This window comes from Monodon monoceros, unplaced genomic scaffold, assembly GCF_005190385.1.
Source record: "Monodon monoceros isolate NGI ecotype Baffin Bay Population unplaced genomic scaffold, NGI_Narwhal_1 Super_Scaffold_10, whole genome shotgun sequence".
In the NCBI taxonomy this organism is placed as follows: Eukaryota; Metazoa; Chordata; class Mammalia; order Artiodactyla; family Monodontidae; genus Monodon; species Monodon monoceros.
Window position 1 is genome coordinate 55,691,664 of NW_021703766.1, and position 24,851 is coordinate 55,716,514.

A 24,851-nucleotide genomic window follows, 5' to 3' on the forward strand; every position below is an offset into this window, starting at 1 on the left:
AGATGTAGTCTGGGGCCTGGAAAGGCGCCGCGCAAAGGACTCTGGGGCTGTTCGTTCAGAGAAGGCGCAAGCGATATCCCACCCCTGGCCTGGAGCAACATCCCTTCGCTCCTCTCCTGGGTCCATTCGTGTCCGGGCCGGGATCCCTCAACCTCACGATCCGGGAGTGGCCGTCCTGAACGGCGCAACGTACCGGAGGCTTCTGGGACGTGCAGCCTGGGCTCGCAGTGCGCATGCGCGAGCGCGTGCGTTACGGTCCGTGGGTGAGCCTGGCTCCCCAAACCCCTCTGAGCTCCAGGGGCAAAGGGGAGGGTGTTGGGGCTAGAAGCCCCCGGACGGGAACGTGTAGGTGTGGATGCTGGGGAGGCTGGGTTTGGTTGAAGGGATCAAGGAAGGGTCTCAGCACCCGAAAACATCTACGTGATTTTATAAAGACAGCAACAAGTGGGGCCCTGGGAAGCGCTAGGCGGCCCTTGCGCGTGCGCGCGGCGCAGCGTGTTCCGAGGGCTGGTGTAGGGGCGGGGCCTCGGGCGGGCACGCGAGCGGCGATGCCCCCAAGAGCGGCTCTGAGTGCGCGAGCGCGCCTGCGTATGCCTGCCTGTGAGTGGGTTAGGGGCCTCAGGTCTGTGCCTGTGGAAAGGTCCCGGGAGAGGTGAGTAAGCGCCTGCGCACCGCGTGGCTTTATTTAGGGGCGGGGGCCTCGCGCTCCTGTGGACGCCTAGGGGCGGGGTCGCGGCTCGCCGACGTGTCTCGCGCGTGAGGGGGCGGGTCCAGCCAGTGCCGACCGAGGGCCTCGGAGGAGAGTACGCAGGCGCGGGGAGCGCGGGGAGCGCGCCTTGCCTGCGCAGCTGCCGGGGTGGGCGCTGCCGGGACGCGACCCTGGAGGACAGGTTGAGTGTGGCTGTGGGTGTGCGCCCACGGCTGCCTGGAATTTTCCGCCCGTGACCGCCTGTGGGGTTTTGTCTGGTTGTGTGGTGACGGAGTGTGAGGTGAGGGACTGTGTTTGAAGCGTGTGGTGGCGTCGCTGTGTTGTGAGAGGAGAGCGGGTTGTGGCGTTTCTGCGTGTGTCTGTGACGGAGCCAGCCGTGTGGTGACGGGGACGTGCCTCAGGACCATGTTCGTATTTCACCGCAAGGTCTGTGGTGTTTATGTGAGGAGGAGGTGACTGCGCCTGTGGGAGGGGGGCCGGGAGTGGGTATGTAAGTGTGGCTGTGAGAATTTGTGTTGTTGAAGCGCGTTCGTGTGTGTGTGTGTGTGTGTGTGTGTGTGTGTGACCGACTGATGTAGGTGGCCATTTATCGCCGTCTGGAGTGGCTGCGTGATTTGACCGGGTGGCTGTATGACTGAGCTTCAGTGGCTTTGCGGTTGTGAGTGTGTGGCAGTGTGCGACTGCGCTGTCGAGGTGTATCTCTCCCTGTAAGCGTGGAAGGAGAATCCCTGTGGGGAGGACTCAGCGGCTTTACGGGCGTGCAGGCTCCTGGCAAGGAAGTATGTGTGCGGTTGTGGGAGGCTTTCCTTCTCGGTAAAACGGGATAACACCTGCGTCAGTTTTGGGAAAATTATATAAATGGGGTAACGTAGTGAAATACCCCGTTGCCGAGCTTGGCACTCACCAGGCCCTATGTAGGTGCTGGGTGTTTGTTGGAGTGCTGGTGGTCGTTTTTCGTTGTCCCCGTGCAGAGGTAGAAGCGCGGTGGTGAACGCTGGAGAAATTTGCATCTCTGACCTTGAGATTGAGCAGTGCTTCTCAGAGCTGGGGATCTGACCTCTTCTAGCTGAGAAGCGGTGCCCCAGTAGCCCAGCTGCTCCTTGTTGTCTGTTATTGCATTAGTGCATTTGAAGGGAGGGCAGTGTCTGCCCTGGTCTCTGGGACCTGAGGCTGCGTATGGTTGTGTGTCTGCTTCCTAACCAGTGTAGCTTGGGGGACTCTGGGACTTCTGGTTCCATCACTCAGTAGTTCTGTGACTTTGGGAGAGGTCACTTAAATTGCTGACCCTCAGTTTCACCTGCAAAATGGGGATAATAATAGTACCAATCTTAGGCCTGTGGTGAGCGTTAAGTAGAACAGTGCCTGACACAAGTAAGCAACGAATAAATGCTAATTGCTTTATTATTAACCTAATAACCCCAAGGATTCCACACCCAGAGAATCAAATCCACAGGAAGAAAAGCAAGAAGTGGAGCCTCAGAGAAAAAGTTGCAGGTTAAGAGATAAAGTAATCCTAAAGGCTAAATTGAGCTTAGGTTCAGAATTTTCTAGTCGGGGTCCTAGGAGGGTACGAACAGAGGGTCTTCCTTTATGGAGATATCCCTAGGGAGCCTGTGGGGTCAAGACGCAAGCACTCAGAGTTAATTTCTTTCATTCTGAGAAGCCCACTGGTCAAGACCCAGTGGCAGGGACTGAGGAGGAGTATCTCCTGATAACACAGCGATCTAGAGACATCTCCGTGTCTAGACCAGGGTTTCTCAGGCTTGGCACTTTGTTGTTTTTTTTTTTTTAAATAAATTTATTATTTATTTATTTATTTTTGGCTGTGTTGGGTCTTTGTTGTTGTGCGTGGACTTTCTCTAGTTGCGGCGAGCTGGGGCTTCTGTTTGTTGCGGTAAGCGGGCTTTTCATTGCAGTGGCTTCTCTTGTTGCGGAGCACGGGCTCTAAGCGCGCGGGCTTTCAGTAGTTGTGGCTCATGGGCTTCAGTAGTTGTGGCGCGCGGGCTCTAGAGCGCAGGCTCAGTAGTTGTGGCGCACAGGCTTAGTTGCTCCGCGGCGTGTGGGACCTTCCCGGATCAGGGCTCGAACCCGTGTCCCCTGCATTGGCAGGCAGATTCTTAACCACTGCGCCACCAGGGAAGCCCCAGCCTTGGCACTTTGGATGCCTTGGGGCAGATAATTGAGAGATGGGGGAGAGCTGTCCTATATATTTTTGGATGTTTAGAATTATTCCTGTTTTCTACTCCCCAGATGCCAGTAGCATACTCCTGCTGCCCCAATTTTAACAAGCAGAAGTGCCTCCAGACACAGCCTGGTATCCCCTGGAGAACAAAATCACCCCAGTTGAGAACCACTGCTGTACAGTACCATGATGAGGGCACACCATGAACATTTTCAGGGCATGAGGGTGGGGAGGAGAGCAAGGGGGCTGGATGAGAGAGATGATAAAGGGATAATGTTTCTGAGATGAGAAGAAAGGGCGTCCAAAGCCTGCAACATGGGTAGGCTCTGAGAGGCACTCATTCATTGAGCAGTCAGATGCCTGCCATGGGCCAAGCACCTTGCTAGTCAGGATGGACCAGGTTTCTACTCATTGGAGCTTGCATTTAGTAGAGAGATGAAATTAAATTTATAACAGGTGGCAGTAATTATTTTGAAAAGGAAAGCAGGGTGAAGGGATTACAGGGTGACAGTGGGTGCTGTTTTCAGTGTCGACACCCAGGCTTCCCATGGGCATCTCAGTCAACTCCAAAGCCAAGAATGGCCACCATCAGTGACTCCTTGGAATCCTTTGATCAGGGAATCTAAGGGTTTGGCTTTTCTCCTCCCCAGTGCTGAGGTCTGGACTCTTAACAGGGAGAGGTCAGATCTCCAGCCCGCGACTGAGGCTTGGAGACTGGAGCAGTAGTTCTAAACTATGGCCTTGCATATAATTTAGAAATCTTAAAAGATAAAAATAAGACATGCCTGGACTCCATCCCCAGAGATTCTGACTTAATGGTTCTGGCAAGGGGCCCAGCCATCAGTATTTATTAAAAAGCTCCCAAGAGATTCCTGTGTACAAACAGGGTTGAGAGCTACAGCTGTGAGAGTTTGTGGGCTTCTCAGAATGAAAGAAATTAATTCTGAGTGCTTTCAGTATCTTATCAAAGGCAGTCCCTACAGCTGCACTTCCCTGCAATAGGGACATTCCTAGCCCCATCCTACAAGTGAGGAAATCAAATCTGTACCTGTGCCAGCAGAGCAAGGGCAGATCTGACATTCAGATGCAAAGCTTATGTTTTCTGCTATAGCTGGGCTTGGGTCTTTGGAGAAAGTACCTTTCTATATCCCCGGCCTCTGGGGCTGGCAGGTTCAGGATAGAGGTGATCTTAAAATACTAGATAGGTGGTATAGCAAAAACAAACTCTGGCTGAACGGAGGCAATGTGTGGGTGCATTAATGGCTGGCTTTCAGTTATGTCAGGACCCACCCCAACTCAACACCCAGCACAGGCCCCCAGGATCACAGGGGTGCTGTGCCCCAAGGGGAGGCATGGCCACTGTCCAGTAACTCTTTATTTTAATTTATTTATTATTATTATTTTTTGGCTGCATTGGGTCTTCGTTGCTGCACGCGGGCTTTCTCTAGCTGCGGCGATCGGGGGCCACTCTTCCTTGTGCACGGGCCCCTCATCGCTGTGGCCTCTCCTGTTGTGGAGCACTGGGCTCCAGGTGTGAGGACCTCAGCAGCTGTAGCAGTGGGCTCTAGAGCGCAGGCTCAGCAGTTGTGGCACACGGGCCCAGTTGCTCCACGGCATGTGGGATCCTCCCAGACCAGGGCACAAACCCGTGTCCCCTGCACTGGCAGGCGGATTCCTAACCATTGTGCCACCAGGGAAGTCCCTCCAGTAACTCTTTAAGCTTGTTCTCATCCAGGTTCTAGCCATCCCTACCTTAGGAGCAGGAATTTAGCTTTGTGCTAAATTGCAAAGCCCCTTCCCACCCTAAGGTCTGGGACTCGGAAGAGAGGCCAGGTTTACAGCGCTGCCCTGACGTGGTGTGGGATCCAGCCTCTTTATTTGTGGTGGTGATGGTGTTTTGAAAAGGTAATTGTATATATGATACAGAACGCCAAAGCGTAGATAGATAGGGAAAAGTGAGTTTTGAGTTTGCAAGCTTAGTGACCCAGTTCCCTTCTTCAGGGACAATCGCTGCTACCAACTTCTTTATTTCCCTTCCAGAACTTGTCTGTTCCTTTTCAAACTCATGTATTTGTATCCTGTATTTTGTTTTTTCTAAGCATTTTCTCTGTATCTTTATTCTCCTCATTACCCCATATCTTGGAGATCATTTCACACAGTACATATAGAGCAGATTTCTCAACCTCAGCACAGTTGACACTTTCGGCCAGATTGTCCTTTGCTCTGGGTGCTGTCCTGTGCATTATAGGATGTTTAGAAGTATCCCTGGCCTCGACCCATTAGATCCCAGGAACACCTCCCACCCCCAAGTTGGGACAACCACAGATGTCCCAGGCATTGCAAGTGTCCCCGGGGGGCAAAATTGCCCCCAGTAAAGAACCTCTGAGGTAGTGCTGCCTTGTTCCTTTTAAGAACTACACGGTGTCCCATATGTGCGTGTAACATTCACTGATTTTCTTATTGATGGGCAGTTGTTTCCAATCTCTTGATAGGAGTAGTAATTGTAATAGGGAAGAACCTTTGTATTCTTTTTTTTTTTTTTTTGGCTGCACTGTGAGACATGTGGCATCTTAGTTCCCCCGACCAGGGTTCGAACCTGTGCCCCTTGCAGTGGAAGTGCAGAGTCCTAACCACTGGACTGCCAGGGAAGTCCCAGAACCTTTGTGTTCTATTACAAGTTAATCACTAAAGGGAGGTTGCTTATAAGCTTGAATTACGCATAATGGGGTTCTCTGGGAAACCCTGCCTCCCAGGTAATGAGCATTAAGCTAAAATACCTTTGTTTAGCCCATAGGAAACATACTGACCAAACCCACCTGTGAATGACTGCAGGAAGGAAGAAATTAACACATCCCCTCTGAAATGTTTGACTTTTTTCCCTCCCTTTTAGTATAAAAAAATCTTGAATTCTAACTCAGGAAAGATGATTCTTTGGGACGTGAGTCATCATCATCTCCGTCTGCTGGCTTTCCGAATAAAGTCACTGTTCCTTGCCCCAACAACTCGTCTCTCGATTTACTGGCCTGTCGTAGGGCGAGCACTATGAGATTGGCCTCAGTAACATAATGATAATAAAGAAACTAACATTTGTTTAGCACTGGCACTGCTCTAAGTGTGTTACATGTTTTCATTCATTTAATTTTCACCACAGCCCAGTGGAGTCATCATTGTTATTTGCCTCATTTGACTGTTGAGGAAGCTCAGGCCCAAAGAGGACAGGGAGCATGTCTGAGGTCACACAGGTAGCGGGTGGCAGAGTTGGAAGCTGAACCCAGACAGCCTGGCTCCAGATGGATGCCCTTCACTGTAGGACTGTACTGCCTCTTCCTACAAACCCTGTCATTTTACACACATACGAGAACGTCTGAAGACAAATACCAGAAATGAGGTTACTGGGTTAAAGGGTATGTGCACCTTCAGCCTTAAAGATATTGTTGGGCTTCCCTGGTGGCGCCGTGGTTGAGAGTCCGCCTGCCGATGCAGGGGACGCGGGTTCGTGCCCCGGTCCGGGAAGATCCCACATGCCGCGGAGCGGCTGGGCCCGTGAGCCATGGCCGCTGAGCCTGCGCATCTGGAGCCTATGCTCCGCAACGGGAGAGGCCACAACAGTGAGAGGCCCGCGTACCACCAAAAAAAAAAAAAAAAAAGATACTGTTAATTTCTCTCCAACCAGCACTGTGTGAGAATTCTTACTTCGGCCCTCTTAGTGTCAGGCTTCCTTGATGCGTGGTGTATACTGAATTAAAAAGGAAAAGGAAGGCAAGAAATAACCGTGTGGCTGTTGCTGAAGATATCTCATGTAAACTTTTAACAGCTAAGGGTGAAGCAGGTTTTGTTTACCCCATTGCACAGGTGAGCAAACAGGCTTTGTGTGGCTCTCCCACAGCCAATAATTGGCAGAAGCGAGCTTTGAATCCAGAATTATCTAATATCAAACTGCTGTTCTTTCCTCCCCAGCAGTGCTGAGTTCCTTGGAGAAAATTATTTTGTGGACAAGAATCGTGCTCCTTCAACTTGGGGTGTGTGCCAAGGGCAAACAGCCATGAGAATCCACAGGATGGATGCGTTGCCACTTCCTGGAGCAATCCATTTTACTTGAGGAATCAGAAGAGAAGAATCTGGTAAATGATTTAAAGCATGATTTTATATTAACACAGACTCAGATTTATCATGATGTAGGATGCAAAAAGTTATATGGATGTTTCAGAACAAAACAGAAGATTTCAAGAGTTTTATGTTATGGGGCAACTGCATTGGGGTATTCTCAGGCCACAGAGCTAGCCATTAACCCTCCTCTACTGTGCAGGGACATTTGTCAGAAGTTCTTAGACGCCACGTGTCAGTGAAGTGCTAGAGCTGGCTTGCCCCGCCTCACATGAACCCGTTGTGCACACCTCTCCCCAGTTCCATGTTCAGTGACATCAGTTTGATATATTACAGTGGGCCCTGGTGGGAGTATGTACACCATGGAAATTGGCAGACACTGCAAATTACCCAGCACATCACTGTCCCAAGGTTGAATACAGAGAGAATTCAGGCATCCAGGATTCTTTGTCACCATTTTCTACACAAGGGAAGTCTTGCTCAGCACAGTCAGAATTGAAGGCCAGGCCACTCGGTTTGTCACTGAGCCACAACTCATCAACCTTAGTGTGGTCTGCTCCAAAGCTCCCCAAGTGCTGTGGCACTCTGATATAACAGAGGTACATATCTCGTAACTGTGGTGCCACATTGACACCTCCCAAACCCTGCCAGAGAAGACAGTGCGAGTATTTGCCGTGTAGACCCTTATCCTGCTCCAAGAGGGCAGACTGTGCTGCATGTGGATGGGGCTTAAATCCAGGCTTCATCACTTAAAGCTCTGAGACGTCGGGCAGGTCTTCTTCCCTCTTTCATCCTCAGAATGGAAACTGGAACCCATGTGGTCAGTTTGCTCTAAAGGTGAAATCATATAATGCATATAAATATCCAGTACAGCTCTCAGTCTCATACTTACTACTTTTATTGATTTTTAAATTTTTATTGGGGTATAGTTGATTTACAATGTTGTGATAGTTTCAGGTGTACAGCAAAGTGAATCAGTTATACATATATCCACTCTTTTTCAGATTCTTTTCCCATATAGGTCATTACAGAGTATTGAGTAGAGTTCCCTGTGCTGTACAGTAGGTCCTTATTATCTCATACTTATTATTAACTGGGAGGCATTGTTGTCACCAGGGGTTGAGCACATTTAACATGCGCACACCTGAGGGCTTCCCCAGAGTACAGAAGGACAGTAGACTGTTCAGAACAAAAGACTCACAGCCCACAGCACTGGCCACATGCCAGACTAATAACAACAAAAATGATAAGTACAGCTACCATGATAATTGTCTTATTTGCTCCTCACAGCAGCAGCCCTTCACCTTCCTTTTGCAGACATAAAGGATCAAGGTAAAGACCCAGTAAGGTTCAGTGTCTTGCCCAAGGCCACACAGATAAACACAGGAATGTTGGTCAACTCACAGTGTGCAGTGGAGAACAGGAGGTGAAGGCAAAGGCGGATGTAGTAACAATAGAATTAGTTTCCCACGTAATGAAGTGGCACCTACTGCATGTTCTAGAGGCCCCTACCCCAGCTAAGGGGGCCAGGGAGGGCTCTTTGAAGAAGTGATGGTAAAGAAAGTATTTACTACTGGGCCTTTAGTCATTCAGGTAGCGAATAGTCAGCCAGCCCCTTCCACGTGCCAGCTCCTGGTCCAGGGCACATGGGGCTTATGCTCAAGTGGTTGGGACAGACTGTAAGCACCAGAAGCAAATCACATAGTGTGTTAGCGAGGAGAACTGTGGAGAAAAGAGAAGTCAGAACTGGGAAAGGGAGAGGTGGAGGGTGATGGATAGGAGGGTCAGAGGTAGGTTGCAGTAATAAATACAATGGTTAGGGTGAGCCTCACAGATAAGGTGAGGTTAGAACAAAGATTGAAGGGAATGAGGAACTGAGACAGGGGAAAGAGCATTGCAGGCGGGGTCCTGAGGCAGCACTGTGGCAGCTCTTTCAGGGATTGGCAAGGAGGCCAGTGTGAGGAAGGGGAGAATTGTAAGACCTGAATTCATAGCTCATGGGAGGGAAAATAAGGCCAGATACTACATGTAGACTCTTACCTAATCCTCACAACAACTCCAGAAGTAGTTCTGTGTTGCCCCCGTTTAACAGGGGAGGAAACTGGCACAGAGAGGCTAAGTAATTTGCCCAAGGTAACACAGCTAATAAAAATAGTCATCAAGCGCAGGTGGTCCAACTTCAGAGTGAGGTGTTTAACACACACCAGGCCACCCAGCCGTTCCCTGTAACCCAGGTGAAGACAGGGCAGGGCTCCAAGCTCCTTCTGGACCTGTGAGTCTGAGTTAGGCAGGGCTGGTGTCCCACGGCTCCTTTCTGCCCTGTTGGAGTGACCTCATAGGCTAACCTCAGTGATCTCCAACCAGCCCCTTTCATCTGGCCTTAGTGCATCCCTGAGATTCTTCTGAATCATGCATTTTTTTAGCACCAGGTCATTGACAGAAGAGAAGAAAAGCCCACTTATAGGGCACATGAATGGGAAGGAACAAATGGAAGGGTCACTGTATTTGTTTCCCATTGCTTTGGTGACAAATTACCACCAACTTAGTGGCTTCCAACACACCTTCATTCTCCTACGGTTCTGAAGGTCAGATGTCTGGAATGGTTTAGGCAGGGCCATGTTCATTCTGGAGGCTCTGGGGAGAATGTGTGACCTTGCCCTTTACAGCTTCTAGATGCCACCTGCATTCCCTTCCTGCATCTTCAAAACTGGTGGCACAGTGTATCCAGACATTTTTCTCTCTGACTGTGCTTCCATCATCTTCTCTGTCTCTGACCTCCTGTCTCCCTCTAGTAAGGGCCTTATGACCACATTGAGCCCACCTGGATAATTCAGGATCATCTCCCCACCTCAGCATCCTTCATTTCGTCATATCTGCAAAGTCCCCATTTTGGCCTTTTTTAGACCCTGGCCTTTTCCAAAGACAAGAGGGCTTGGAATGACTGCTGTTAGAACTGTTCTCTGTGCTGTGGTTTCAACATAAAATGGTTGCACTCCACCCCACTTTCAGCATGCCAGGAAGCATTCTGGACTGGTTACTAAGTCAGTCAATAATTTTTATTGAGCACCGCTTTGCACAGGGCATGGTCTCACACATGGGAGGAGAGAGTGAACAAAACAGTTAAGGTGTCTGCTCTCATAGAGCCCAAGTCACATGGGGGAGATGGTACCTGCATAAACAAGCCCTTTTCAGGAAGCTGGGGGTACTGCACAGAAAATGGAGCAGTAGAATGGCGTAGACTGTATAGTATGAAGCAGTGCTGTCCTGTAGAAACATAATGCAAGGCAGAATTTTAAATTTTCCAGAAGCCATATTGAAAAAAGTAAACAAATTATTAAAGTTAATTTTAATAATACATTTTGTTTAACTCAATACAGTATATCTGAAATATTACCGTTTTAATTCATAATCAATATAAACAGTTACCAGTGAGATTTTTTTACATTCTTTTTTTCTTTTTTAACTGAGTCTTAAAAGTCAGGTGTGTCTTTACATGTATAGTGCACCTCAATCCAGACACTTAATTGATCTGTATTTAAATTTCATAAAATTTACCATTGGAAAAGTAGATTCAACACCCAAGTTGTTCCAAACATACTTAAAAGTTTATAGTAACTGAGTTAAGGATCAATTCTTAATTTTAGATTAATAATAAATTTTAATTCAGTGATTTTAGTATTTATCATTTATTATGGTTTTAATAATAAACAAATTGAAATAAAATTAAACAGTTTCTTATTTCCAGAACTCCGCGTCTCACGTGGCTGCTGGCATGTGTTGGGCAGCACAGGTATAGAGTGGCTCAGGGTGATAGAGGGCCTCCTGGGGAGGTGATACTTGACGTCTCACCTCTTCCTCTCCCACTAATGCACACCATTGAGATTACCCTTCTAGATTTCTGCATACCTATCTAATGAGTCCCTTCTCCAGCTGTTGTTTCCCCCTCGCCCCTCCCCCACCACACACACCCAGTTTATTTGCCACATAGCCACCGAGAAAAATTTTGTTAAATGTTAGGTCAGCCACATCATTCCTCTGCTCAGCCACCAACCCCCCATGATGACTTATTGCGCTTAGGATGAATTCCAAACTGCTCCTCACCCCTTCATGATCTGGCCCCTCCTGCCCTCACACACCTCCTAGTCCACCACTCCCCGTCTCGCTCACTCTGCGTCAGCTCACCCGCCTTCGCACTTCCCTTCACATGCAAGCATGTGCCTGCCGCAGGGCCCGTGCACCTGTTGTACGTCTACCCAGAATGCCCTTCTCCCAGTGCCCAGGTGGCTCACACTGCAGTCACACCTCGGCTCAATGTTGCCTCCTCTGAGAGGCCTTTCCCTGCCACCCCGTCACTCCATCCCCTGCTCGGGTCCTTTTTTTCCTGCATAGCAGTGATCTCAGCTAACACTGTGTTCTTTTTTTTTTTTTTAACACTGTGTTCTATCTGGACTTGTCTTCCCTGCTGGAATGTAAGGTACTTGGGAGCCAGTACCTCTCTGCTCTAACTCTGCTCTCTCCCCAGCACTGGGGACAGTGCCTGGCACCTGATGAGCACTCCACAATTCCTTGTCAAATGGAAGAACAGGTGTCTGCCTGTCTCATTTGCCTCCTGATCTGGAGCCTCCTGTGATCTTAAGAACAGATAGTGTTGGCCGTGGTCCCTCCCTAACCCTGAGAAGGGGCAGGAATGCTTCAGAAGATGTTGTGACCTCCTGCAATGTGCACGTGTGTGTGACCAGGGTGTGGGGCCAGGGGATTCTTATCCTAGAGACGCTGGGACCACCCAGAAGGCCCAGTCGACTCATGACTTCTCTTCTCTCCCAGCCCCACCTTCTCAGCACTCTGCCCCTCTCCAAATTGAAAACCTCAAGGGGGAGGAAAGGATGCCTGCTGCACGCGGGAAATCCAAGTCCAAGGTAAGTAGTTGTTCCTCGTCCTTTGGGAAAGTTCCATCGTGTAAGAAACCATTTGCTTTCCTTCCATGGGAACATCCTATCCCACAGAGACCCAACCAAGACATAGTCCCTGGTTTCCTTCCATCACCACCACTGGGCGTGGGAGCGTGAGAAGGACCACTCAGCGTCCCCCCTCTCCTTTTTTCTCAGTGTGCACATGACCATTCATCTATTCATTCAGCATCTCCAGGGTCTCTGCCTGTGCTGGGAGGAATACTGTCCCCAGAGAGAAGACCAGAGCCACCATGATTTCTCGAGGTGGACATGAGTACCCAGGTGGGACCTGCTGGGGCAGAGGAGGATTGGATGCTGTGCTCCAGAGTTAATCTCTTGATGTTGCTTTGTTTTTACATGTACACCCCATTTTTACAAGGAGGACATCTCTCTAAGAGACTCCTCATGACCCTGTATTCAGGTTGAGTTAGTTGGAGCCAGGCCAGTGAGTCAGCCTCCTGAAATAAGCATGTTTCAAGACTTTAGATGATGAAGTGATTTTCTACAATAAGCCTCTTCAGTGTAGTTTCTCATAATAGACACTTCTGCCCTCTAAGTTATGTGTATTCATTCCCTATTGCCACAAACTTGGCCATTCAAAACAGCACACATTTATTATCACACAGTCTGTGGGCTGGAGTTCAGATACAGCTTGGCTTAGCTGGATCCTCTGCTTTGGGTCTCACAAGGGCAAAATCAAGGCGTCAGCAGCTGTGGTCTCATCCGAAGCTCAGGGTCCTCTCCTGAACTCATTGGTTATTGGCAAAATTAGATCCCCTCCTGCATTTCATGTGGCTCCCTTCATCCCATCTTCAAACCAGCAGCAACCGGTCACATCCCATTCATCCTTCACATCTCCTAGACTTCCCTTTCTGCTCTCCTCTTCCACCAGCTGGAGAAAATGCTTTGCTCTTCGGGGCTCCTGTGATGACATCGGGTCCACCTGGATAATCCAGGCTACTCTCCCTATTTTAAGGTCAACTGATCAGTAACATTGATTACATCTGCAAATAAACTTTTGCCATGTATAACGCAGACACATGTGGTTAGGGACATGAATCAGCAGCCAGACTGCCCGGATTGAACCCCAGCTCCTTCATTTACAAGCTATTAGATCTTCAGTAAGTCACCTCACATCTCTGGGCCTCAGTCACTGGCTAACATGAGCCAGTACATGCAGAGTACTTAGAAAAATGCCTTGTCTTTGTCAATGCCCTGTAAATCCAAGTTGATATGCTTTTTATGCAACAAAATACCATGTTGCATTGTGTTTTGTTTAATACACCTGCCCCTTTTGATCTCAGAACCGCAAATGTTTCCTTAATAGAATCCTGGCACCATGTATCTCCCGTATTTGGAAGTCCAACGTTTTCTCAGCCATGTGGAAGCACAAGCCCACAGTGAAAGAACGTGTGATTTTCCATTTCAGGCACCAGTCACATTTGGGGATTTGGCCATCTACTTCTCCCAGGAGGAGTGGGAATGGCTGAGCCCCATTCAGAAGGATCTGTATGAAGATGTCATGTTGGAAAACTACCAGAACTTGGTTTCTCTCGGTAAGGCTCTCCTGCCCCCATAATCCACAGCTGGTCCATCGTGGGACATGAATCAGTCAGTCTAGTCAAGAAAACAGAAGCCACTCCAGTTTTTTTTGTTGTTGTTTTAATGGCTTTATTTAGGTATAATTTACATATTATACAATTCACCCATTTGCAGTATGCAATTCAGTGATTTTTTAAATGTATTTACAGAGTTGTGCATCCATTACCCTAGTCAATTTTAGAACATTTTCATTATCCCCAAAGGAAAGCCTATACCCATCATCAATCACTTTTTATTTCCCCCTGCCCACTAATCCCACCAGATTAGGCAAACACTAATCCACTTTCTGTCTCTATGAATTTGCCTGTTCTTGGCATTCCATAAACATGAAATCAAATATGTTGTCCTTTGTGTCTGGCGTCGTTCACTTAAGGTAATATTTTTGATGTTCATCTACATGGTAGTGTGTGTCAATACCTCATTCCTTTTTATGGCGAAATAATATTCCACATTTTGTTTATCCATTCACCAGTTGGTGGGCATTTGGCTTGTTTCCACTGTGTGGCTGTTACGAATATGCTGCTGTGAATGTTCACATACAAATTTTCGTGTGGATGCATATTTTCATTTCTCTTGGGTATATACCTAGGAGTGGTATATGCTGGTCATACGGTAACTATATATGTAATCTTTTGAGGACACCTGGCTTGTTTTTAAGAGAAAAAATTTAAAGTATTGACTTAACAGGTACTATTAACAGGTGAATATTAGACACAGATGGTAACTGCAGGACACAGCCACCATCCTAGGGCTGGGAGGACAGAGGAAAGAGTTGAGGGTTTTTAGGACTCTGAGGAAGGGACTCAGACTTCTGAAGGAGAGGGGTGCACTGCTTGGTTTATCCTTCTGAGGGGGCAAGATGAGGCTAGTTCTGGAAGTGCAGGGAAAAAAAGAAAAGCATAAATTGAAACCACCAGTACCCCTATTGGTGGATGCTGACACAGAGCACCTGGCATAGAAGTGTGGATTACGGCAGAACGGTGGGCTTGGGAGCAGAAAGGCAATAGCTGAATAACCAGCCTCAGGAGTTTCTGGTCCAACTTTTCATGAAAATAGTTGGCTTTGTAGAGTTAGAAATGAATAACTCTGCTGGCTATGACTGAACTTTCATCCTTCTTATTCTCCACCTATCCTTTACATCCTCCATGCTCCTCTTGCACTAATAAGCCCCATTTTTGTTGACACAAAGCTTGGCTCTGACAAGCATGTGTCAGTGTCATGTCAAGCATGTCATGGTGCCCACATCATGCTCAGTTCCAGTGTTTTTCCTGTGTGCAGGACTTTCCTTTCGGAGGCCAAATGTGATCACCTTATTGGAAAAAGGGAAAGCACCCTGGATGGTGGAGCCAGTGAAAAGACGCCGGGGCTTGGGTGAGTGACAGAGAACCAAGGCTTAGAAGCTGGCATTCTGTGTAAAGGTGCCCTCCATCATGAGAGGGCAACATCTTTAAGATAATAGTTGAGAGCCACTTTCGCCACCTCAGAGGCCCCAGGCTTGTGCAGAAAACGCAAGCCTCTTCAGTATGAGCCCCAAGAGGGAGAATAACCAACATTTAACAAGCTCCTTATCAGGTACTCTTTTAAGTACAGGTTCCTCCCAACAACCCTATAAGGTAGGTACTATTATTATTCCTATTTTATAGATGAGGAAGCTGAGGGCCAGAGAGGTTCGGTGACTTGCCCAAGGTCACCCAGCTAGGAGGTGGCAGCAGAGTTGGAGTTTGAACCCCAGCTTCCGGTCCCAGAAGCTCAGCTTTTAACAGCCTCATCCCCACCTATCCAGTCCCCTGCCTCGGCTTTCATATTTCCCTTCAGAGAAAGTGTGTTCTGATTTCTCTAATGATAGCATTTCAAATGATCAAACTTGCATCATTTTCTGCAATCCTTAAAAAAAAAAAACTAAAAATCTTTTCCATAACTTTATTTTGACTGCTTTTCAAGAACTCATTCCCTTTTCTCATAGATTCCTCTTTGGTTGGTCAAGTTATGGGTTTTTAAAATTTTTTTGTGTTTTTTTGTTTGTTTTTATAGATTTATGAGTTTATTATTTGTGGTAAAAAGCACATAACATTAAATTTACCATCTTAACCATTTTTAAATGTACTGTTAAGTATATTCACATTGTTGACCAAGAGTTATCTAGAACTTTAATTTGCAATACTGAAACTCTGTATCCACTAAATACTAGTTCTTCCCACCCCTCCATTGAGCCCTTGGTATGATTTTGACTACTATGGATACTTCATATTAATGGAATCATGCAGTATTTGACTTTTTGTGACTGGCTTTTTTCTGCTTAGCATAATGTCATCAAGGTTTCATCCATGTTGTAGTATGTGACAGGATTTTCTTCTTTTTTTTTTTTTTTTTTTTTGCGGGCCTCTCCCTGTTGTGGCCTATCCCGTTGCGGAGCACAGGCTCCGGACGCGCAGGCTCAGCGGCCATGGCTCACGGACCCAGCCGCGTCCGCGGCATGTGGGATCTTCCCGGTCCAGGGCACGAACCCGTGTCCCCTGCATCAGCAGGCAGACTCTCAACCACTGCGCCACCAGGGAAGCCCGGATTTTCTTCTTTTTTAAGGCTATATAATACTCCATTGTATGTATATACCACATTTTCTTTATCCATTCATCTGTCAATAGACATTTGGGTTGCTTCCCCTCTTAGCTATTGTGAATCATGCTGCAATGAACATGGGAGTACAGATATCTCTTCGAGATCCTGATTTCAATTCCTTTGGGTATGTACCCAGAGGTAGGATTGCTGGATCATATGGTAGTTATGTTTTTAATTTTCTGAGTAACCTCCATACCATTTTCCACAGTGGCTGCACGATTTTTCATTTCCACCAACAGTACACAAGGATTCCAACTTCTGCTCATGCTCACTAGCACTTGTTATTATTTTTTAATATTTATTTATTTGGCTGCGCTGGGTCTTAGTTGTGGCACCTGGGATCTTCGTTGCCGCTTGTGGGATCTTTGTTGCAGCATGCTGGTCTTACTGTGGCATGTGGGTTGTTTTTAGTTGCGGCATGTGGGTTCTTTAGTTGCGGCATGCAGGCTCTTTTAGTGCGGCATGCAGGCTCTTTTAGTGCGGCATGCAGGCTCTTGGTTAAGGCATGTGGGATCTAGTTCCCTGACCAGGGATTGAATTGGGCCCCCCTGCATTGGGAGCATGGTGTCTTAACCACTGGACTACCAGGGAAGTCCTCTGGGGTTTTTTTGATAGTGGCCATCCTTACGGTGTGAGGTGATATTGTGGGTTCAATTTGCATTTCCCTGATGATTAGTGATGTTGAGGATCTTTTTATGTGTTTATTGGCCATTTGTCTGTCTTGGAGAAATGTCTGTTCAAGTCCTTTGCCCATTTTTTAACAGGGTTATTTGTCCTTTGTTTTTAAATTGTAGGAGCTCTTTATATATTTTGCATGTTAATCCCTTATCAGATATATGATTTACAATACCCATAGGTTGCCTCTTCCCTGTCGTTTTCTTTGACATGCAAAAGTTAAGTTTGAAGTAGTCTCATTTGTCTGTTTTTTCATTTTGTAGCATGTGCTTTTGATGCCATATCTAAGAAATCAGTGCCAAATCCAATGTCCTGAAGCTTTTCCCCTATGTTTTCTTCTAGGAGTTTAATAGTTTTAGGTCTTACACTTAGGTCTTTAATTTATTTTGAGTTAATTTTTGTATATGGTGTATGGTAGGGGTCCAAGTTCATTTTTTGCATGTAGATACCCAGTTTTCCCAACACCGTTCGTGGAAGAAACTGTTCTTTCCCCATTGTATAGTTTTGGCACCCTTGTTGAAAATCATTTGACCAGATTTGCAAGAGTTTATTTCTGGGCTCTCTATTCTCTTCCTTTGGTCTACATTATCTATCTTTATGCTACTACCACACCATCTTAATTATCAGGAAGTCTGAGCCCTCCTACTTCATTCCTCTCTTGCAAGATTGTTTTGGCTGTTCAGGGTCCCTTGAGATTCCATATGAATTTTAGGACTTTTTTCTATTTCTGCAAAAAGATGTTATTGAGATTTTGATAGGGATTGCATTGAATCTGTAGATAACTTTGAGTGGTATGAACAGTTTTACAATATTAAGTCTTCCAATCCACAAGCACAGGATGTCTTTCCATTTATTTGTATCTTTTGATTTCTTTTAGCAATGTTTGTAGCTTTCAGTGTACAAGTCTTTCATCTCTTTAGTTAAACTTGTTCCTAGATATTTTATCCTTTTTGATGCTATAATAAATAGGATTGTTTTCTCAGTTTCCTTTACGGAGTGGTCATGGTTAGTGTATAGAAACACAACTGATTTTCGGGTGTTGATTTTATATCCTGCCACTTTACTGAATTCATTGATTGGTTCAAACAGTGAGGTAGTTCCTTCTATTCCTATTTTTTTGAGTGTTTTTATCATGTTAAGTTTTGTCAAAAGCTTTTTCTGCATCAGTTGAGATGATCGTATGGTTTTTATCCTTTAATTTGTTAATGTGATAGACGACATTTATTTTCCCATATTAAACTATCCTTGCATTCCAGGTATAAATCCCACTGGCTCATGTGTATGATCCTTTTAATATGTTGTTGAATCTGGTTTGCTAGTATTTTGTTTAGGATTTTTGCATCAGTATTTATCCAGGGATATTGGTCTGTAGTTTTACTTTGTTGTGATGTCTCTGGTTTTGGCATTAAGGTAATGATGGCCATATACAATGAGTAAGTATTCCCTCTGCTTCTGTCTTCTGAAAGAGATTATGGAGAATTGGAAAGATTTCTTCCTTAAATGTTTGGTAGGATTCACTAGTGAACACATAATGGGCCTGGTACTTTGTTTTTAAAGTTTATTAATTACTGATTCAGTTTTTAAAATAGATATATGCCTATTCACATCATCTTTTTCTTGTGTGAGTTTTGGCAAATTATGTCTTTTAAGGAATTGATCAATTTCATCTAGATTATCAGATTTGTGGGCATAGAATTGTTCAGTTTTCTTTTATTATATTTTTAATTTCCATGAAATATGTAGTGATGTCCCCTCTTTGATTTCTGATATTAATTTGTGTCTTCTCGCTCTCTCTTAGTCTATCTAGAGACTTACCAATTTTACTGATTTTCAAAGAACCATCTTTTTATTTCATTGTATTTCTCTATTGATTTCCTGTTCTCATTTTCAATGATTTGCTCTAATTCTTTTTTTTTCTGCTTATTTTGGATTTAATTTGCTCTTTTTCTAGTTTCCTAAGGGGGAAACTTAAATTTTTGACTTTAGGTTTTTGGTCTTTTCTATTATATGCATCCAGTGCTATAAATTTCCCTCTAAGCACTACTTTCAGTGCATCCCATACATTTTGATAAGTTGTGTTTCCATTTTCATTTAGTTCAAAGTATTTTAAAATTTCTCTTGAGATTTCTTCTTTGACCCATGTGTTATTTAGAAGTGTGCTGTATAATCTCCACGTATTTGGGGATTTTCGAGTCATCTTTTTGTTAGTGATATCCAGTTTAATTCCATTGTGGTTTGAAAGCAGACACTATGATTTCTATTCTTTTAAATTTGTTAAGGTGCGTTTTATGGCCCAGAATATGGTCTGTCTTGGTGCATGGTCCATGTGAGCTTGACAATAATGTTAATTCTGCTGTTGGATGAAATACTCTATAGGTGTCAATTATATCCAGTTGAATGATGGTGTGGTTGAGTTCCATTATGTCCTTACTGATTTTCTGCCTGCTGGATATGTCCATTTATGAGAGGAGGGTGTTGAAGTCTCCAACTATGATAGTGGATTCATCTATTTCTCCTTGTGGTTCTATCAGTTTTTGTCTCATGTAGTTTGATGCTCTGTTGTTAGGTACATACGTGTTAAGAATTGTTATGTCTTCCTGAAGAATTGACCCCTTTATCATTATGTAATATCCCTCTTTATCCATGATAACTTTCCATGTTTTTAAGCCTGCTCTATCTAGAATTAATATAGCTACTTCTGTTGTCTTTTGATAAGTGTCAGCATGGTCTACTTTTCTCCATTCATTTACTCTTAATCCATATGTGTCTTCATATCTAAAGTGGGTTTCTTATAGACAGCATACAGGTGGGTCATGTTTTTTATGCACCCTGAAAAATCTCTTTTAATTGATGCATTTAGACCATTGACATTTAAAGTGATTATTGATGTAGTTGAATTTATATCTACCATTTTGTTACTGTTTTCTATTTGTTACCTTTATTTTTTGTTCCTATTTTCGTCTTCCACTCTTTTCTGCCTTTTAAATGAACATTTTATATGATTCCATTTTCTATCCGTAGCATACTTTTTTTATACTTTTTTTTTTTTACTTTTTAAACTCTTTTTAGTGGTTGCCCTAGAGCTTACAGTACACATTTACAGTTAATCCATGTCCACTTTTAAATAACACTGTACCACTTTGTGGATAGCATGAGTACCTTATAATAAAGTAATGCTAACTCCTTCCTCCCATCCCCTCTATCATTGCTGTCATTTACTTCACTTATATATATAAGTATACATTAGCATACACACACACATAAGATAAATATATAAGCATATGTAATCAAATACATTGTTGCTATTATTATTTTGAATAAACTGTTATCTGTTAGACTAATCAAAAATAATAAAAGGGTTTTTTTTTTTGCCTTCATTTATTCCTTCTTCAGTGCTCTTCCTTTCTCTATGTAGATCCGAGTTTCTGACTTACATTATTTTCCTTCTCTCCAAAGGACCTCTTTAACATTTCTTGCAAGTCACGTGTACTGGCAACAAGTTCTCACAATACTTGTTTATATGAGAAAGTCTTTCTCTTTCACTTTTGCAGGAAATTTTCACAAGGTACAGAATACTAGATTGGTGGGTTTTTTTCTCAGTAATTTAAATATTTCATGCCACTCTCTTCTTGCTTGCATGGTTTCTAAGAAGTTGAATGTAAATCTAATCTTTGTTCCTCTATAGGTGGGATCTTTTTTCACTCTGGCTTCTTTCAGGATTTTTTCTTTGATGCTCTGCAGTTTAAAAATGATATGCAAAAAAAAAAAAAAATTATATGCCTAGGTATGGGTTTCCTAACATTTATCCTGTTTTGTGTTCTTTGAGCAGCTTAGATATGTAATTTAGTGTCTGACATTAATTTGGGGAAGTTTTCAGTCATTATCCTTTTTTCTCTTTCTTCTCCTCTGGTATTTCTACTACAGATATGTTATTTCTTTTGTAATTGTTCCAGTCTTTGGATATTTTGTTCTGTTGTTTCAGTCTTTGTTCTCTTTGCTTTTCAGGTTTTGAGGATTTTATTGATAAATTCTTTAACTCGCAGAATCTTTCCTCAGCTGTGTTAAATCTACCAAAAAACCCACCAAAGGCATTCTTCATTTCTGCTACAGTGGTTTTGATCTCTTAACATTTCATTTTGTTTCTTCCTTAGGATTTCCATCTTTCTGCTTACATTGCCCATCTCTTCTAATATGCTGTATACTTTATCCACTAGAGCCCTTAGCATATTAAACATACTTGTTTAAAATTTCTGACCTGATAAGTCAAACATCCCTGCCATATTTGAATCTGGTTTTGATGCTTGCTTTGTCTCTTCAAGTTGTGTTTTTTGCCTCTTGGTATGTCTTCTAATTTTTTCTTGATAGCCAGCCATGATATACCATTTAAAAGGAACTGCTCTAAATAGGCCTTTAGTGATGTGATGGTGAGGTGGGGGAGGAAAGAAGTCTTTAGTCCTATGATTAGGTTTTCAGTCTTTTAGTGAGACTTCTCTGGATTGTGAACATCACAAGTGATTCTGTTTTTCCCTCCCACGTTAGGTGGGACAAGCTGGCTAGAGCCAGGTGGAGTTGGATATTTTCCTTCCCCAGGTCAATTAAGCTCTGATAATACCTCAGCCTGGTAGGCTCTGGTTACCTACCTAGTGTCCCCTGAGGGCAGGCCTGGTTAAAAGGAACAGACTGATCTGGCATATTTCAAAATGATTCCTTTTCCCCACCCCCTGGAGGCAGCCCAAGATAATTTTTCTCCTATATTTAAGGTGAGAATCTGATCAAACTCCTAAAGGTACATCTTGCCATATTGTGTGGGCTGCTTTGACTAGGTCCCCCTGGAGTTTTTAACTCTCAGAGTTGTTGGCACTGAGCCTCCAACAATTCATTAATTATAGTTTAGGTTTTCCTGCCCCAGCACAGGTTCCCATGGTGGTTATGCTTGTGAGTCTCTGCTCCAGTAAGCTTCGGTTTGTCTCTCCAGTCTTGGGGGAAGTGGTTCGCCCCGTGCCCTCTCCTCTATAATGGATCTAAGAAGAGTTGTAGGGCAAAATGGTGACTTCCAAACTTTTACATGAGGAGCCAGAAACCAGAAGTCCAGTTTGGTTTTTTTTAAGATTCGATTTTAAGAATACATTTTAAAAATTTACAACTTTATTGAGCCACATACTGTAAAATTCATCCATATTAAGTGTATAATTTAGTAGTTTTTGCTAAATTTACCAAGTTGTGCCACCATCGCCATAAACCAATTTTAGAACAGTTTTGTCACCTCAGTAAGATCCCTCATGACCATTTACAGATAATCCCCATTCCCACCTTCAGCCACAGGCAACCAGTAATTTACCTTCTGTCTGTATTTTACCTTCTGCCCTTTCTGGACATTTCCTATAATAAAACTACATTCATCTGCTGAACAATGTATGGAGTTTAATGTGGTATATGGTATACATTTATTCCCTAAATAAAACCTTTATTCATTTCCAATTGCGCTTCCCTGAATTTCAGTTATGAAATGTTTCTAATAAAGCCCTTACTGTGTTAAAACCATAATGAGACACTAAAAAGTTATTCTGATTATCATTGTTATTATGATAATGATTGCAAATAGCTTTATTTTTCTAGCACAGGAAAACAAATTGAATTTCTTGATGTCTTTCAGACTTAGGGTCTAAATGTGAGACCAAGAAGTTATCTCCATATCAGTGCAACAAATCTGGGCAAAGCATCTATCAGAAAGCAGTTTCTGCACCACAAAAAGTTCCCACAGGAAAGAGAGGCTGCAAGAAAAATTCAGTCCTAATAAAACCCAAGAAAGTGCATTCAAAGAAGAAATCTCTAAAATGTAACGACTGTGGGAAATTCTTTAGTCAAAGCTTATCTCTTAAACTTCATCAGAACTCTCATACTAGAGAGAAGCCTTATGAATGCAGTAATTGTAGAAAAGCTTTCAGACAGATCTCATCCCTTATTCTTCATCAGAAAATTCACAATGGAAGGAAAAGCTATGAATGTGATAAATGTGGGGAAAGCTTCATTCAAAGAACAACCCTTATTTTACATGGGAGAAGTCACGATGAAAAGGAAATCTTTGACTGTGGGAAGGCCTTGAGTCAATGCCAATCTCTCAGTATACATCAGAACATCCACCTTGTCCAAAATGTCTACCAGTGCAGAAAATGTGAGAAAGCCTTCATTCGAATGTCATCTTTTTTACTTCATAAGAAAATTCACAATGGAAAGAAAATACATAAATGCAATGAATGTGGGAGAGGCTTCAGTAAGAAATCCGTCCTTGTTATACATAAAAGAATTCATACTGGAGAGAAAACCCATGAAAGTGAGAAGGCCTTAAGTCAGAGTTTACAGCAGCGAAGTCACCATGTAGAGAATCCTTATAAATGCAGAAAATGTGGGAAATTCTTTAATAGGATTTCATCCATTATGCTTCATCAGAGAATTCACACTTCAAAGAAACCCTACAAATGTGATAAATGTGAGAAGATCTTCATGCGGCTTTCAACCTTTACTCTACATGTAAGAATTCATAATAGAGAGAAACTATACAGATGTAATAAATGTGAGAAGGTCTGCAACCGGCATTCATCCCTTATTCAACATCAGAAAGTTCATACAAAGAAAAAGAAACTGTTTGAATGTAAGGAATGCGGGAAGATGTTTTCTGGAATTGCCAACCTTAAAATACATCAAAACATTCATTCTGAAGAGAAACCTTTCAAATGCAATAAATGTAGTAAAGTTTTTGGCCGCCAATCATTTCTTATTGAACATCAGAGAATCCATACTGGAGAAAAACCCTATCAGTGTGAGGAATGTGGGAAAGCCTTCAGTCACCGAATATCTCTTACTCGACATAAGAGAATTCATACTGAAGATAGACCCTATGAATGTGATCAGTGTGGGAAGGCCTTCAGTCAGAGTGCACACCTCGCCCAACATGAAAGAATTCACACTGGAGAGAAACCATATACATGCAAAACGTGTGGGAAGGCCTTTAGCCAGCGTACATCCCTTATTCTACATGAAAGAAGTCATACTGGAGAGAAACCCTATGAGTGTAACGAATGTGGGAAGGCATTTAGCAGTGGCTCAGATCTTATTCGGCACCAGAGAAGTCATTCTTCAGAGAAACCCTATGAGTGTAGTAAATGTGGGAAGGCATATAGTCGGAGCTCATCCTTGATTCGACATCAGAATACACATTCTGAGGAAAAGGCTTAAGATTGTTTTAAATATGTAAAAGCTAAGAGGGAGGCTAGCAAAGTAGCAGAGACACAGGCATGGGAAAATGCATTTGTCTATAACATAAATTGTGTAAAAATGGGACAGTTTGATGGTGTGTCCCACTTTGAAACCCAAAGAGCAAAAGTCATTGGTGATTTTGACCTGAGTATTTGAAATCAACTGAGGCAGTGACTTTACCATAGGTCTTTGTTTCAAAATAGCAAGCTCAGATGATTGGATCAGTCATTTTTAATGAAGAGCATTCTTCATTTGATAAAAATAACTGGTACTTTATTTCCAATGTAATTTTAAAGCTATTTCATTGGTTATGTACAACAAAGTGAATTGTAAATCCATTTTTCTGGATGGAGCTGTGAGCCTGATTTAAGGTAACATGAAGAAAGAGTTTGAGTTTGTCCCTTAGAACTAGAAGTATCACACAGAAGGGATTTCCTCACAAACCAGGGTGCCATTTTCAGCTGGCAGAAACTTCTGGTTGAGAATAAAGAAGATTGAGTAAAGATAGCACTCATAATTGTGTGAAGCAATAGAGTCATTACCATACTGTCTCTATGGATATGAAGACATATGATCTTAATGGTGTGAAAAATCTAACAAGCCTGGGACAAGCTAATAAAAAAAAAAAACAGGATGTATTGAAGAATGAGGAACTTCAGAACAAGGAGAAATCATTTGTTATTGTTTTGTTTGAAAATGAATTTATATTTATATGAATAAACATTGGTATTTTCATGTGAAAACACTGGTGTACAAGTGA

At 43.7% G+C, this 24,851-nt stretch overlaps 1 protein-coding gene across 9 annotated transcripts; it reads left to right on the forward strand.

Moving 5' to 3' along the window:
- The first annotated feature begins 89 nt into the window (after positions 1-89).
- ZNF667 (zinc finger protein 667) lies at positions 90-24,747 on the forward strand. Of its 9 annotated transcripts, none has more exons than XM_029202577.1 (7): positions 799-1,135; positions 6,599-6,743; positions 6,849-7,012; positions 11,820-11,911; positions 13,374-13,500; positions 14,825-14,917; positions 22,491-24,747. In XM_029202577.1, the coding sequence occupies exons 4-7, from the start codon at positions 11,879-11,881 to the stop codon at positions 24,068-24,070; spliced, it is 1,833 nt and encodes a 610-aa protein (XP_029058410.1). In that variant the 5' UTR covers positions 799-1,135; positions 6,599-6,743; positions 6,849-7,012; positions 11,820-11,878; the 3' UTR covers positions 24,071-24,747. The 9 variants fall into 9 exon arrangements, with proteins under 9 accessions (XP_029058461.1, XP_029058410.1, XP_029058431.1 ...); XM_029202598.1 differs by having other exon boundaries at positions 799-989; XM_029202559.1 differs by lacking the exon at positions 799-1,135 and adding an exon at positions 2,693-4,796 and having other exon boundaries at positions 6,043-6,743.
- The last annotated feature ends 104 nt before the right edge of the window (positions 24,748-24,851 follow it).